This window comes from Ranitomeya imitator, chromosome 4 (assembly GCF_032444005.1).
Source record: "Ranitomeya imitator isolate aRanImi1 chromosome 4, aRanImi1.pri, whole genome shotgun sequence".
In the NCBI taxonomy this organism is placed as follows: Eukaryota; Metazoa; Chordata; class Amphibia; order Anura; family Dendrobatidae; genus Ranitomeya; species Ranitomeya imitator.
In genome coordinates, this window is record NC_091285.1 from 306,824,553 (window position 1) to 306,840,484 (window position 15,932).

Genomic DNA, 15,932 nt, shown 5'->3' on the forward strand with positions numbered 1-15,932 from the left:
ATAAACATGAACAGAATTGTCCTTATCTAACTCCAGCATAGGCATACAGTGGAAGCTGAGGTGGGAAATTTCAATTTGATTTGAAAACGATGTCATATTCTATGAATGGGAAGGGTTAAAATAAACACTTTCTACAAATAAAGGCTAAAATATGAAAAAATACTTGGCTCAATTTTTAATAGAAGATTCTTTCTCAACATCATCACACCTAAGATTTTAAAATTTAAAATTACACTAAAATGATATATCGTTTTAATTCATTGTTTCCCTTAAGCATAAAACTTATTATCCAGCAAGAATTTTTTTTTTCTGCACACACATCTTCATTGCTAGAATTTTTTTTCCTGTAAATGCGCCCTTTACAACAAATATCATATCAATACTTGGTAAAAGTGTTTCAATGATGATTTTTTTTTTAAAAATCCTGAAATAATATATAGATTATAATTTTCAAAAAGTGTAAAATAAAATCAAAAATAACTGGTAAAATGGCATTTTAGTGAATTGTTCTTTAGAATAAATATACATTTGTATTGTCAAATACACATAAGGTTTCAAACATTCTGTCCTCGTATGCATACATTACAGATCAAAAGAAAATTAGAATCTTGCATCTTTGGCTGTAGCACATGTGCCTAAAAACCGTACCGTATGGATATCATTTAATGATGTTTGAAGAACGTTTACCTATATAGATTCTAAATCTTAAGGAAATCCAACATTGTCCATAGCATTTTGTTATTCATATGGTAGAGGTTATTTTTGAGCTATATGTATTCTTTAAGGTATTTGTTTTAATAATTAACCCTACATGTCACATCTCTATTACCTGGAGGACATGTTAAGGACGTACAAATCTATTTAATTGGCTTTTTTTTCCAAGCAATGCTATAAATTCTTTATGGAATATATATTATATAAATGTACAATTTATGTTGTCTGTATGCTTGAGAATAAAATATGTGATGAAATTCAGATGAAACTGCATTGAAATAAAAATATTGATATTTATTATATACAACAATCTTTTTCTCATTTCAGACATTCTGTACATGTAAAAGAAGAACCAGTGATGGCTGATGACGACGACTGCCCAATGTCATTGGTAACAACAGCTAACCATAGTCCAGAGTTGGAAGAAGACAGAGAGCTTGAGGAAGAGCCGTTGTCTGAAGATCTGGAATAAAAAAAGAAAGACTTAAAAGACCTCAAATGAAGGGACATAGCACTGACCTTCCCAACCACTCCACAACCATGAATATTTGACAGATTTTTACTGTGACTATTTATTACGCATGGATTACGGAGACAGTCCTAGAGGAACTTGTTAAACCAGCCCTTTGGGATTAAATGCAACAAGGAAACTGCTTGTTGTCTTCTTTTTTAAGACAAAAACTGATTTTCTTGAAAAAAAACAAAACAAACAAAACAAACAAACTGTTCTTTATATAATGGCTTTGCCCATTTAAAATATGGCTCAAAAGGGTTCATAAAATGACTGAATATGAGGATACAATGTTCTGTAGAAAGAAAAAGGCCTCATATACTGCCAAAAATAGTGTTAGTTTCATCAATGTGAATCTCAAACATGCAGTAGATATAATGTTAGAAACAAATCCTGGCCAAGTTCAGATTGTTGTTATTGTTTTTAATTTGCACAGGAGTAGGATCAAAAGTTAGTAACGCTGCTTGTTTAGCTCAAGTGAAAAGCAAAATCAAACAAGCACATTTCTTTTTTGTTTTTGTGTTTTTTTTCGTTCGTTTTCTTTTTTTATGTTGGTACCACCAACTGTAAATGACATAAATTTGATATAACAAACCACAGTAATTAGACTGTTGCGACATCCAAAAACCTTTAGGCTTCCAGTCTGTGCTGTTAGTGTTAAGTTGTAAAGTGCAATCCTAAACTAACATTGTATGTGCGAACGCCATAGAAACATTTGCATATCTGCATATATCTTACAACTGTACTATTTACCTCCTTGTGATAAAGCTTTGTCTACCTGAAACCACAGTCAAAGGCTACAGCTGCAAACCAAAGCCAACTCTAACAATGGCCAATAGCTCAACGACAGAAGCAGCCACTTGCTTTGGTCAGTCTTCTCTAACTTTAATTAATTCAAAGGAACCGTTCCAGGAACTACCTGCTGTTTTCTGATGACCTCTGGGATCTTTTTATTTAGCCCTACACAAAGAAACAAATAAGGAAAGAGAAATAATGTATTCTTCATCTGAGGCATAAGCCACTCTAAATACTATGAAGATTTTGCATAAGACAAAGGTGAGAACAATCTCTCCAGTGGAAGATTGATAGCAACAAAATGTGGATGACCAACCAACCAAAATATATATGTACTTGACAAATGCAGATTGCATATTGTTATATATAAACATTGTGTTTTATTTTAATTTTACTTCCCATACAGTCATTTGTTATTTTTTTTTTTTTTTTTTCGTGGTGAATACATGTTGTTATAATGTCTTGTACTGTATGGTCTATCTGTTGTGTACTATTTTTATAGTCTTAAGTTATAATAAATAAAAAAAATGTAGGAACCAAACGTAAACGGTCTAGTAAAGCCAAAAAAAATAATTTCATATTGATTTAAAGTGAGCTAGGTAAGTTTTACACTGAAATCAAAGATATAGCAATCGTAAACCATGGTATTTATTTTCAGTCAAACCAAAGTTACATAGAATTCTGCCTCTGCTTATACGGGATACTAACACTAACAATACACCCCTTCTAGAAACTTGCACTGACCAACTTGTTGGAATGCTAGTTTTCAAACAGAAAATCCAAACCCAAAAATGTCAAAATGATTTGCTATGTTGTAAAAACATAGGTGTTTTCTAAAACCTAGAAACTTTACATGTTGCTTTTTATGTGCTGTGCCAAGTCTTGATAATACTTTACCCAAACCGAGGGACCTCATAACCTACTTATGGTTATTGCTTTACAAACAGTTTTTGACAGAAGGTGGCTGCTAGAGCTTAACATATGTACCAGCTCCATATAATGGAACTGGTTCTTGCTAACTAAGCTCATCATTTATTCTTCGCTGGAGTCAGCGAGAATTACTTAAAGATATACACAGTCATCTATCACGCCAAATAGAAGGACACAACAGCTTTCAAAGGGGTTTTCCCACTTACCCAAAAGGCTTTCTGAAAGCTTCTACCTCTGCACAAAACAAAATTAGAAGCAAAGGAAAAACAAAGCAGATAACATTAATTGTCACAGTATCACAGTACCTGCTATTTTCATGGTGTTTGTCTATCGGTCATATCAGCAGAAAGCTCAGTTTTCTAGCATCAGATGAACATGTCACATTACTTATGGAAAGAGCGCCCTTGATCATTATGATAAATAGGGAAAGACTAACTATGAAAATGGGGCAATTAGTCTTCATATGTGTGTCCACCTTGGTAGTATAAAAATTAATGTGATACTTGCACCATCAAGAAAGTGGCCAAAGACGACAATGCTTAAGTATGCATACCTCAGTTACAAAACTTTGAAAGGAAGTCTCAGCCACAGAATGCATATACCTGTAGAGTTTTGCATGGGTTTTGTATAAATACAATTAAAAATAGCTGCTTGCACATATACCAGAAAAACCTCCAAAACTGCAGTTGCTTTGAAATTAGATGTTAGGTTTTTTGGGGTTTTCTGAGATGCTTGGTCTGTATTTTGATAATTGTGCATATTATGTAAAAATGTTGGTGGACCCATAAATGACCAGACTTTTTTCTAAGAAAAATGTTGCTTTAATGCATTTCATTAATTTTTACTCTTCTATCATTGCTTGCTAGTAATAGCAAACCCGCTTTCCCGCTCTGCTTTGCGTAGCTGTTGTAAGGCTTTGAACTAATGTATGTATTTATTGCTTGAACTTCTGTGCATACCTTATAAAGCATAATGTCTGACAATTAAAATGGCTCATGTATTCTTGCTTCTATCATATGATGATGATTGGGATCCATTATGTTTTGTATACAGCTAATTTTACCTGTAGCACAAACATCTGTTTATGTATTGGTGGTATATACCTGTCTATTTATCTTTTTGAGGTAAACTAATTTTGATACTTTTTTCATTACTGTGTACTGTGTTCATATCTTGAATTCTCTGATGTTAGAAGTCATGGTTGAATTTTAACAGCTATTATTTGTTCTTGTATTCATGGCTTTCACTGCTGAATAAAATAAAAGGACCAAACCTAGGATTTGAAAGAAAACTGTCTACCTCTAACACCAGGGAGTTATCAGATTTTTGTTTTACATATTTCCATTATTATAAACACAATTGCTTTAGGTGCACTTAATGCCCATGCAAAGTGTAGGCTGCCATTTTTTTAGGTTGCGAGATTGCATAGAAAAACTTAACGAACAACAAATAAAAAGTTATATCTGATTCCTAAACCATAGACATTGGCTCATTTTACAAAATGGCTGCCTTTACTATATGTTGGAAAGAAGTGTTACCAAGATAGTGAGTATATGGATGAAATTCTATATGGTGGGAATCATGACAAACTTCTTATATTCTAACATCAATTCAATTTTCTTGTGACTGTTAGACGTATTAGGTAGAATTAAGTGTGAATTTACTTTTAAGACATTTGGGGAAGCAATCATACTCATTTTACACCCACAGCTCCTTAACTCCATTTCTATATAATCTCAGTCGAGGTATTTGGAAGCACAGGTAGAATATTTATCTACTGTACCACTGAAAAAAATATTTAAACTATGTTGACGTTGGTCACATTCACTTGAAGCTGTTGCAAATGTATTCACATCCGTATATGAAAAGAAACTTGACATGCTAAAGTATGAAAATTACCATTTTTTATTTCTGTTATTTTTTTTTGTTAATCTTGTTTTTTTGTACTTGTAGTTAATATACTATGTCTTATGCTTTGGGATCATTGGTATATTTGTTCATATAATTTAGAATCTTTCACCAATGAGATCTGGTTTGGTAAAAGGATGTACATTTTTACTATATGTATAAACAATATTTCTGAACTGTTGGATGTAAACATGTATATGAAACCATTTCATTCATTTGCCTACATTTCTGGAATAAAATAAAATATCTAATTCTTTTGACCAAATTATTATTATTAGATTGATATTCCTTACAGTTCAGCTCCCTATATTGTTACTGTATGTTTACAGATTATACCACATGTATTGTATAAAGTTTTCAGTCCAAAAGTGTTTGTGTAAAGAAGAGCAGTGAGTATAGTCAATGATAGTTTAGCAATTATCAGATGTTATGGTTGAGCAGAAAATGAATAACATTGCATCACTTGGATTTTATTGTTGGAATAAATGTCCCGTGTTGAGCTACGGCTGTTATCGAGGTAGCTTTTTTTTAATCTTCACTTAAATTATTTGCATGCTATGTCATCTATGAACATAGTTGCCTGGGGCATATTAATCGAAGAAACTAAGCAAGTGATATCGCCAAATCTGACCAACTGCTGAGTACAAATCTACTTTCATAAGAAGAATTACAAGAGTTTCATGTAGTGAACACTTATAGTTCTTTCTCTGATATGTGTACAGGTATATATGTATATATATATATACTAGGTATGAGCAAGCACTGAAATGCTCAGATGCTCATTAATTGAACTGAGCAATTCCTAATGCTTGGATACTGATTTTCAATAACAATTATAATGAGAGTCAATGGTAAATCTGAGCATTTTTCCAGCAGACCCAGCAAGGAGGTCTGGGGAGCAGTGAAAATATTGAAATGGATAAAAAAATTCTAAATGGAAGGAGGACAGAAATGGGGAAGACTTATGGAAGCATCTCTGACTCCCAGATTGCTGCTGAGAACAATAGTGTCACACTTTTCATTTTAAGGACTGACAGTAAAACATTCAATATCGATGACAAATTGGAATTTACAGGAAAAAATGACAATAAACATTCTTTCTTGCATAATGACTTGTAAATAAGGCAAAATTTAAAATTGATATAAAAAATAATTTAAGTAAACAAAAATTTATCTTTTTATTATTTTGTAATACATTTTTATTATATTGACATTTGGAAATGTCAGTGTAATTTATAAAATAAGAACTGCCAAAAATTAGATGGAAGAGGGACTCCGATACACCCTGTATTAGACATAATGGAGGCCCTCATAAACATTCTGTTCAAATTGTCGTGTAGTGGAATTCCTAGACTCAAAAAGGCTATGTGCTAAATACAAAGCCTGCCAAAATGTACAAGCATGGTCATCCATACACACTTGAAAAAATATATATGAGAAAAAAGCATCACTGCACCACATGCACACCATCCAAATAATAACAAATATAATGAGAATAACAGAAAATAATTTATTGACACATCTTAAAACACACCAACAATTGCTGCTATTGCACCCTCTGATATTAATATTATATTTATATAGCAGTACGCCTTACTCTTTTCGTTACCATACACACTTGAAAGCACCAACTGTTTTGCCTCATTCAAATATTGTGAACAAAGTGTAGATGTGGTACTCACACTCATAAAAGCAGTGCAAAGCTTGTCAAAAATTACAGGTGGGGTCATCCATACACCCTTGAAGGCAAGAAGTGGAGTGCCTCATTAAAAAATTAACAAAGTGTTGTTGTAGTCCTTTTGCACTCATAAGGGCTTTGCACACACAGTGCAAAGTCAGAAAAAAAATTAATTATAAGGAGGGTCATCCATATATCATTCAAGGTACCAAGTGGAGTGCTTCATTAAGAAATTAACAAAGTGTAGCTGATGTATTCCTTCCCTCACAAAGTACAAAGCCAGGAAAAAATTATAAGGAGGGTCATTCATAGACTCATGACGGCAACAACTGATGGGCCTCATTCAAATATTGAAGTTTAAAAACACTTTATGTGCTGCCATCATCTAGTGGTGTGGAAAACTCAGGGCTAATCCAGGCTTTGCTCATTTTTATCAGAGTGAGCCTGTCAGCATTTTCTGATGACAGCTGAAAGCACCTATCTGTTATGACCCCCTCTAGTGGCACTAAAATCCTGCTCACATAAGACACTAGCGGCAGGGCAGCACAACACCTTTAAGGCATAGATGGACTGTTCATGCCAGGTGTCCAGCTTTGAGACCCAATAGTTGTAGGACACAGAGGAATTATGGAGTATGCTAGTTTTGTCAGCCAGATATTGCTTGACCATCTTTAAAAACTTTTCCCTCCCTGTCAAAAAACCCTGATCATCAGGGCCTGGATGCTGGGGGTGTCATGAAATTGGCCCAGGCCTTTGAATGTGTACCCCTGCCTCTGCTGTACCTGGTGTGTGTCTCCCACATCTCCTTGATTGGGCCAGGAAGCTTGCCTCCTGCCGCTAGCATTGTCTAATGGGAATTTTTAAACATATTTTCCATAATGGCCTTCTGGTATAGCACCATTTTAATCAATTCACTGTTTGATGACCTCAAAACTCAAAGCACTCCACAAATTAAATAGAAATAACTGACTACAGTGGGATCACCAATAATTAAAAAATAACCTTTATTTGGAATATATAAAATATTTTTTATTTACCATTCCTAATATGCAGTCTATCAAATCTGCAACCCTCCATGTCAGATATGGATACAAATATTAATATAGAAAATAATCTATTGCATACATTATGGTTGGTATTACTATTTGCTAGCTTATTTAATTACTCAAACATTGATGAATTGGGATTACTAACAGTGCAATGTTGTATTACACTCACACCTAAGTTATTCCACAGTGTGAAAATACTAGAATTTATTATTATTGCACTTTGCCTTCATGTCTTCCTCCATCATCATCTAGTGTGCATGCAAAGCTTAAGCTTTAATTGTGCTCAGCGAGTCTTTAAGTCTTTAAGTAGGCACAGATTTGAGATCATTGCACTGATTATGGCATCATAGCCGCTCACCATCTTTGTGGAATACGCAAAGTCTTGGAGAACTGCATAAACGTCAGACATCCAAGCCCTCTCTTCAATTGTTTTGTGCGGAAGTTGCCAAGGATACTGTCAAGCATGTTGGAGCTGGTATTCGAAAACTGGCCTCTGCTACTTACAAACCCTTACCAGCATGTGCAGTGTGAAGTTCCAGCGTGTGGTGATGTCACACACCAGTTGGTGAGATGGCACTTGCATGCGCTGCTGCAGCACTTCCTGAGCGGTTGCAGCTATAGCTGGCTTGTGGATATGGGCTCTGACATGATGCACCTCGACCAGGAGCTCTAAAATCTAGGTAGGTTTTCAGAAACTGCTTAACTACCAAATTGAGCATGTGGGCCAAGCATGGTACGTGTGGGAGCTTGCCAAGCTTCACAGCCACCATCAGGTTATGACAACTATCACTCTTGACCATGCCTGGTTGGAGGTTCAGCGGCAAAAGCCACAGGTCAGTCTGGCAAGTTTTTCCTTTACATAACGCTGCTGTGCAGTTTGTCTTCTAGACAAATTAGCTTCAGCAGAGGCTGTTTCTGCTTCGCTGAGGCAATGTAGCAGAGCTTCTAGCTTCTGGATGATGTGGATGACATGCTCTGAGATACTACATAGGGGAGGGAAGATGTGAAGGATCAGGAGGGGATGCAGGAACTGCTGTAGGAGGTGGAGGAAAGCCTGATAGAAGTAGGGCAGCAATTCTCGGCATCAGTAGTACATTTGCCGTGCAAGGGTGGGACTTGGCCCCAGCCTCCACAATGATTACTGAGTGTCCCATCAGGGAAATATAGCATCCCTGGCCACAGCTGCTTGTCAACATCTTGGTTGTTAAGTGTACAATCCCAGTACCTGCATTGGTAAGGACACCTTTGATGTTCCTTAACACATGCTTGTGCAAAGGCGGGGACATCACACCGGGAAAAAAAGTGGCAGCTGGGGACCAAGTACCAATAAATGGCTGCTGCCATGAGTTCTTGGAAATTCTCTGTTTTCAAGCCTAGAAGGCACCATTTCCATGGCAAGCAGCCTGGAAATGTGGCCGTGTATTTTTTGGGCCTGTGGGTGACTGTTACTTTTTTTTTGTTCCAAAGCCTGGAGTAGGGACAGCTGAATGCTGTATTGGACAAGATTTTGTCAGTGCCAGATGATGATTCCTCAGAATGTGATGTGAAAGGTCAAAGGCAGGAGGCATCTGTGCCAGTGTCATGAACAGGGGATTGTGAAGCACCTAGCACAATGGAAGTGGCAATGGTGTCACATGATGGAACCAATTGTGGACCCAGGCATTCAGCCCACCCAATTAGGAGCTTAGATGACATTTGGCTGATCATGCCGATGGTGGTTAGGCTCTTTGTGGTCAGGCCTCTGCTGATCTTGGCATGGCACAGGTTGCAAATTGCTTTCTATTTTTGTTTCAGATCTGTCTTTAAAAAAGTCGCAGATTGGGGAACACCTAACTCATTGACATTCACGTCATCTTCCACAGCTGCACCCTGTCCTCCTGACTTGGTGACTTAACTACAACCTTACTCACTGGCAACTGTGTCTTATCATCATCTAGCTCCTTAGGCAAACTTTGCCATTCTTCACCATCATCGTCTTATTGCCGTCACTGCTCCAGTTTTTTGCATCATTAAAAAGCATCTCTTCCTGCCCCCTTTAAAGCATGCAAGGTGAGAGGCCACAATCAAGAAATTATGATGTAAAGAGCTCCTTGGACTGTCCTAGTGTGGGATCCCTGGTCTCCTGGGACTCAACATGGTGGGGGGAAGGAGGATCAAGGTGAGGTTTATGTGATCAAGACTGTTGGCTGGTGAGACTGGACTATGTGGAAGACTGGGTTGTGCTGGCAATCATGCTGGAATCATCTGCTATCCAATTGACCACCTGTTTGCACTAGTGTGGCTGGAACCAATGTGTCGTGGATGGGCGTGTTTCTTGTGCTCCAGCAACAGATGCAGTCACACCTGCCCCACATCTTCGGCATTTGCGTGCACCATCATCAGTACTTCCATTTCCCCGTCCCTTACCACATGCCTTACAGTACAGACCAAAAGTTTGGACACACCTTCTCATTTAAAGATTTTTCTGTATTTTCATGACTATGAAAATTGTACATTCACACTGAAGACATCAAAACTATGAATTAACACATGTGGAATTAAATATGTCTTATATTCTAGGTTCTTCAAAGTAGCCACCTTTTGCTTTGATGACTGCTTTGCACATTCTTGGCATTATCTTGATGAGCTTCAAGAGGTAGTCACCGGGAATGGTCTTCCAACAATCTTGAAGGAGTTCCCAGAGATGCTTAGCTCTTGTTGGCCCTTTTGCCTTCACTCTGCGGTCCAGCTCACCCCAAACCATCTCGATTGGGTTCAGGTCTGGTGACTGTGGAGGCTAGGTCATCTGGCGTAGCACCCCATCACTCTCCATCTTGGTCAAATAGCCCTTACACATCCTGGAGGTGTGTTTGGGGTCATTGTCCTGTTGAAAAATAAATGATGGTCCAACTATACACAAACCGGATGGATTAGCATGCCGCTGCAAGATGCTGTGGTAGCCATGCTGGTTCAGTATGCCTTCAATTTTGAATAAATCCACAACAGTGTCAGCATCAAAGCACCATCACACCTCCTCCTCCATGCTTCACGGAGGGAACCAGGCATGTAGAGTCCATCCATTCACCTTTTCTGCATCACACAAAGACACGGTGGTTGGAACCAAAGATCTCAAATTTGGACTCATCAGACCAAAGCACAGATTTCCACTGGTCTAATGTCCATTCCTTGTGTTCTTTAGCCCAAACAAGTCTCTTCTGCTTGTTGCCTGTCCTTAGCAGTGGTTTCCCAGCAGCTATTTTACCTTGAAGTCCTGCTGCACAAAGTCTCCTCTTAGCAGTTGCTGTAGAGATGTGTCTGCTGCTAGAACTCTGTGTGACATTGACCTGGTCTTTAATCTGAGCTGCTGTTAACCTGCAATTTCTAAGGCTGGTGACTCAGATAAACTTATCTTCAGACGTAGAGGTGACTCTTGGTCTTCCTTTCCTGGGGCGGTCCTCATGTGAGCCAGTTTCTTTGTAGCGCTTGGTGGATTTTGCCACTGCACTCGGGGACACTTTCAAAGTTTTCCCACTTTTTTCTGGACTGACTGACCTTCATTTTTTAAAATAATGATGGCCACTCGTTTTTCTTTACTTAGCTGCTTTTTTCTTGCCATAATACAAATCCTAACAGTCTATTCAGTAGGACTATCAGCTGTGTATCCACCAGACTCCTGCACAACACAACTAATGGTCCCAACTAGAGTTGAGCGAAACGGATCGGACAAATTCAAAAATCACCGACTTTCGGCAAAGTAATCCTTTTCAGCCAATGAAGGAGGACGCAGAGTGTGGGCAGCGTAATGACATAGGTATCGGTCCCCACCATCTTAGAGAAGGGCATGACAGTGATTGGCTTGCTTTCTGCGGCGTCACAGGGGCTATAAAGGGGCGTGCACGCCGACCGCCATCTTACTTCTGCCGATCGTAGCATAGGGAGAGGTTGGCACAGCTTCATCAGAAGAAGGGATATAGTTAGGGAGGGAAGATTAAGTCCTGAAACTGCTTGTACTGTAGCGATTTCCACTGTCCAACACCACCATTTGTTTGCAGGGACAGTGGAGGCTATATTTTTGTGCATCAGCTCTGTAGCTTATTAGGCTGCCTTATAAGGCTCCCTGATAGCTGCATTGCTGTTTGCACGCCGCTGTGCAAACCAACTGCTTTTTTAAAAGAAAAAATCCTGTTGCTCCTTTCTGCACAGTTATCTTGTTTATTTGTCTACACTTTTGTGTGCAGCAGTCCATTTTATTGCTGCCATACTTGTCCTGAGATCATTGTAGGGAGATTGAAATTGTACAGTCCTTGTATTATTTCATATATCTTCCAGCCACTTACTTTCACTTACATTGTGTTGCTTTATGCACAGGGCCTGAGGTTTGGTTTAGTCTCCCCCCAAAAAAAGTGAGATTCAAATTATCACAAAGTGGATATATTTCAGTCCTGTTAGTTTGTGGTATATCAGCCAGCCACTTTCTGCCACTTACATTGTGTTGTTTTATGCACAGGGCCTGAGGTTTGGTTTAGTCTCCCCCCAAAAAAAGTGAGATTCAAATTATCACAAAGTGGATATACTGCAGTCCTGATAGTTTGTGGTATATCAACCAGCCTCTTTCTGCCACTTGCATTGTGTTGTTTTATGCACAGGGCCTGAGGTTTGGTTTAGTCTCCCCCCCCAAAAAAGTGAGATTCAAATTATCACAAAGTGGATATACTGCAGTCCTTTTAGTTTGTGGTATATCAGCCAGCCACTTTCTGCCACTTACATTGTGTTGTTTTATGCACAGGGCCTGAGGTTTGGTTTAGTTTCCCCCCCAAAAAGTGAGATTCAAATTATCACAAAGTGGATATATTTCAGTCCTGTTAGTTTGTGGTATATCAGCCAGCCACTTTCTGCCACTTACATTGTGTTGTTATATACATTGGGCCTAAGTTGTGGTTCAGTCTCCCCAAAAAAAGGGGAGATTCCAATTCTCACAAAGTGGATATACTTCTGTCCTGTTAGTTTGTCGTAAATCAGCCAGCCACTTTCAGTAACTTACATTGTGTTGTTTTTTGCACAGGGCCTGATTTTTTGTTCAGTCTCCCCCAAAAAAGGGAGATTTAAAATCTCAACACGTTTATATACACCTTCTACCTTGTTTTACAGTACCATATAACGGGTGTTATTTTGGTTAGATTTTCCAAAAAATGAGGAAGTCAGGTGGAAGAGGCCGTGGGCGGTGGTTGCGAGCTGGTACTGATGGTGGCGGTGGTGCATCTGGGGGTCGTGGCAAAAGCACAATAGCACCTAAGGCTGGAGGTGTTGAGCCAGCGTCATCGTCTGGCTACACAAGGCCTCGATGGCTCCCTTATCTGGGAGTAGGAAAACAGCTTTTAAAGCCGGAGCAGCAGGAAAAAGTTTTGGCTTTCATTGCTGACTCAGCCTCTAGCTCTTTTGCCTCCTCTTCAGAAACTTCCTAATATAAAAGCAGCGAGTCGTCAGTGGATGCTCCCGGTCAGAAACAAGATGTTTCCTTGTGTCCTTCACCCAAACCAAAAGTGAAGGATGCATCAAGCGACACTACAGATTACTCCATGGAGCTCTTTACACATACCGTGCCTGGGTTAGAATGGGAAATTGTTAACTGCCCATTACAAGATGAATCAGACATGGAGTGCACTGATGCACAGCCACAGCTAGCTTATAATGCTGTTCCATTGACTCAGATCACTACATTGCCCTCACAGTGTACTGAGCCAGAATCTGTGCCCGATGAGACTATGGTGCCCCGTCCCGAACGCTATAGCACCTTACACGGTGACACAGAGGAAGGTGCACATGACATTGAAGAGGAGGTGATAGATGACCCAGTTGTTGACCAAAATTGGCAGCCATTGGGGGAAGAGGGTGCCGCTGCCAGTAACTCAGAAGCGGAGGAGGATGATCCGCAGCAGCCATCTACATCGCAACAGCTGTCATCTGGCAGGCCCATATCAGGCCAAAAACGTTTGTCAAAAACAAAAACAATTTTAGGACAGCTTGGCCATCCAGTGAAAGCAGCACAGCGTGCAGTGCCTGAAAAGGTATTCCATAGTAGGAAGAGTGCAGTGTGGCAATTTTTTAACCAAGATCTGAATGATCAGTCAAAAGTTATCTGTAAGAAATGCTCAAATACCTTTAGCAGAGGGAAGAATCTTCAAAATTTAAATACAACATGCATGCTTAGACATTTAACCAGCATGCACTTGCAAGCCTGGACTAACTACCAAACGTCCCGTACCATTGGTGCACCTGTTCAGAATGAAGGTAGTCAGCAACGCTACATTGCTTCCCTCACTGTAAGCCCACAAGGTTATTGGTAGGAAAAACTGTATGTAGGCCAACATCCAGAATACCATCACCAACCCTCTCTCAATCCGCCATGTCCACCACCACCACCGCTAGTTCCACCATATGCACCTCTCCAGTCCAGCTCACCCTACAAGAGACTCTCGTTAGGAAAAGAAAGTACTCATCCTCTCATCCGCGTACACAGGGTTTGAACACCCACATTGCTAGACTAATCTTGTTAGATATGATGCCCTACCGGTTGGTTGAAAGCGAAGCTTTCAAAGCCCTGATGGCCTATGCAGTACCACGCTATGACCTACCCAGTCGACACTTCTTTGCGAGAAAAGCCATCCCAGCCCTCCACCAGCATGTCAAAGACCGCATTGTCCATGCACTGAGGCAATCAGACAGTAGAAAGGTGCACCTCACAACAGATGCATAAACCAGTAGGCATGGCCAGGACATTACGTGTCCATCACGGCACACTGGGTAAATGTGGTGGATGCAGGGTTTACAGGGGACAGCCAGAGTGGGACAGTTCTGCCTAGCCCACGGTCTAGGAAACAGTTGGCTGTAGGCATTCACCACCCCTCCTCCTCCAGAGGCGAAAGCTCGTCCACAGGGCGCAGTCGCTCGACCACTCCATCCGTGTTGCACACGAGGTGTCCCATTATCGAACAGCTAGTGGTAAGCGTCAGCAGGCTGAGTTAGAAATGAAGTGTTTGGGCGACAACAGACACACCGTGGAAGTACTGGCCGGGATTCAAGCTTCAGGAGGCTAATTTGCATATTCCAGGTGCCTTCTGGGAGAAGCGAAGTCGCCCTAAGCTAGAAGATCGTTGGGTACAGCCGGGACCAGCTGCTTCGAAAGCATCACCAAACCAGGGATTCAAGCTTCAGGAGGCTAATTTGCATATTCCAGGTGCCTTCTGGGAGAAGCGAAGTCTCCTTAAGCTAGAAGATCGTTGGGTACAGCCGGGACCAGCTGCTTCGAAAGCATCACCAAATTTTTGCCTGTAGGACATTATTGCAAGAGAGCTTGGCTGAGTAGATTACACAAGAAGGAAAACACACAGCAAGTCAGCAGGATCTAGGAGCAACATGGCAGATGTGACAACCTACATGGTGAGCTGCAGCATGTGCTACATGTTCACAGATCGACCAGAGGAAGAATCCAATTTCACCTGTCAGAAGTGTAGACTAGTGGCCCTTTTAGAAGAAAAGGTGCGGGGTCTGGAAGAAAGAATAGCAACTTTGAAACTCATCAAAGGGAATGAAGACTTTCTAGACAGAACAGAAGCATCTCTACTGGTCACAGAAGGTGAAAAAAGTGTCAGAGAACCTCCAAAAGCAGATGAGTGGAAGCATGTGACCAAAAGAAGCAAGAAGACCATGGAGAAATCACCAACCACACAACTGAAGAACCGATATCAAATCTTTGTAGAGGATGAAGATGGCACACCTAAGAATGAAGCAATACCAGCAAGCAAAAAAGAAAAGGGCACACAGCAACAAGTGACAGCAAAAAGTACAGCCAAGAAGCAACGAAGAGTGGTGGTGGTGGGAGACTCACTACTGAGAGGCACAGAAGCAACCATCTGCAGACCGGACATAACTGCAAGAGAAGTATGCTGCCTTCCAGGTGCGATGATCAAGGATGTGACCGATAGGATACCAAAGCTCTTCAGCTCCAAGGACGTCCACCCATTTCTTCTGATACATGTTGGCACCAATGACACGGCAAGGAAGGACCTACCGACAATCTGCAAGGACTTTGAACAGTTGGGGAAGAAAGTAAAGGAACTGGATGCACAGGTAGTTTTTTCTTCTATCCTTCCAGTAGACGGGCATGGCACCAGGAGATGGAACAGGATCCTTGATGCAAACAACTGGCTAAGACGATGGTGCAGACAACAGGGATTTGGATTCCTGGACCACGGTGTGAATTACTGGTATGATGGACTCCTCGCCAGAGACGGACTACACCTCAACAAACCTGGGAAACACACATTCGCCAGAAGACTCGCTACACTCATCAGGAGGGCGTTAAACTAGA

At 40.2% G+C, this 15,932-nt stretch overlaps 1 protein-coding gene across 12 annotated transcripts in view; it reads left to right on the top strand.

Annotated features, from left to right (window-relative positions):
- Nucleotides 1-5,109, top strand: part of FOXP2 (forkhead box P2) — a 476,937-nt gene extending 471,828 nt beyond the window's left edge. For 9 of the 12 annotated variants that reach the window (XM_069764830.1, XM_069764826.1, XM_069764821.1 and 6 more), the window contains exon 17: nucleotides 1,042-5,109. In XM_069764830.1, the coding sequence (XP_069620931.1) occupies nucleotides 1,042-1,186 (145 nt within the window). In that variant the 3' untranslated portion in view covers nucleotides 1,187-5,109. The remainder of the gene's footprint in view (nucleotides 1-1,041) is intronic. The other 3 variants (XM_069764818.1, XM_069764819.1, XM_069764820.1) reach the window with 1 other exon arrangement.
- The last annotated feature ends 10,823 nt before the right edge of the window (nucleotides 5,110-15,932 follow it).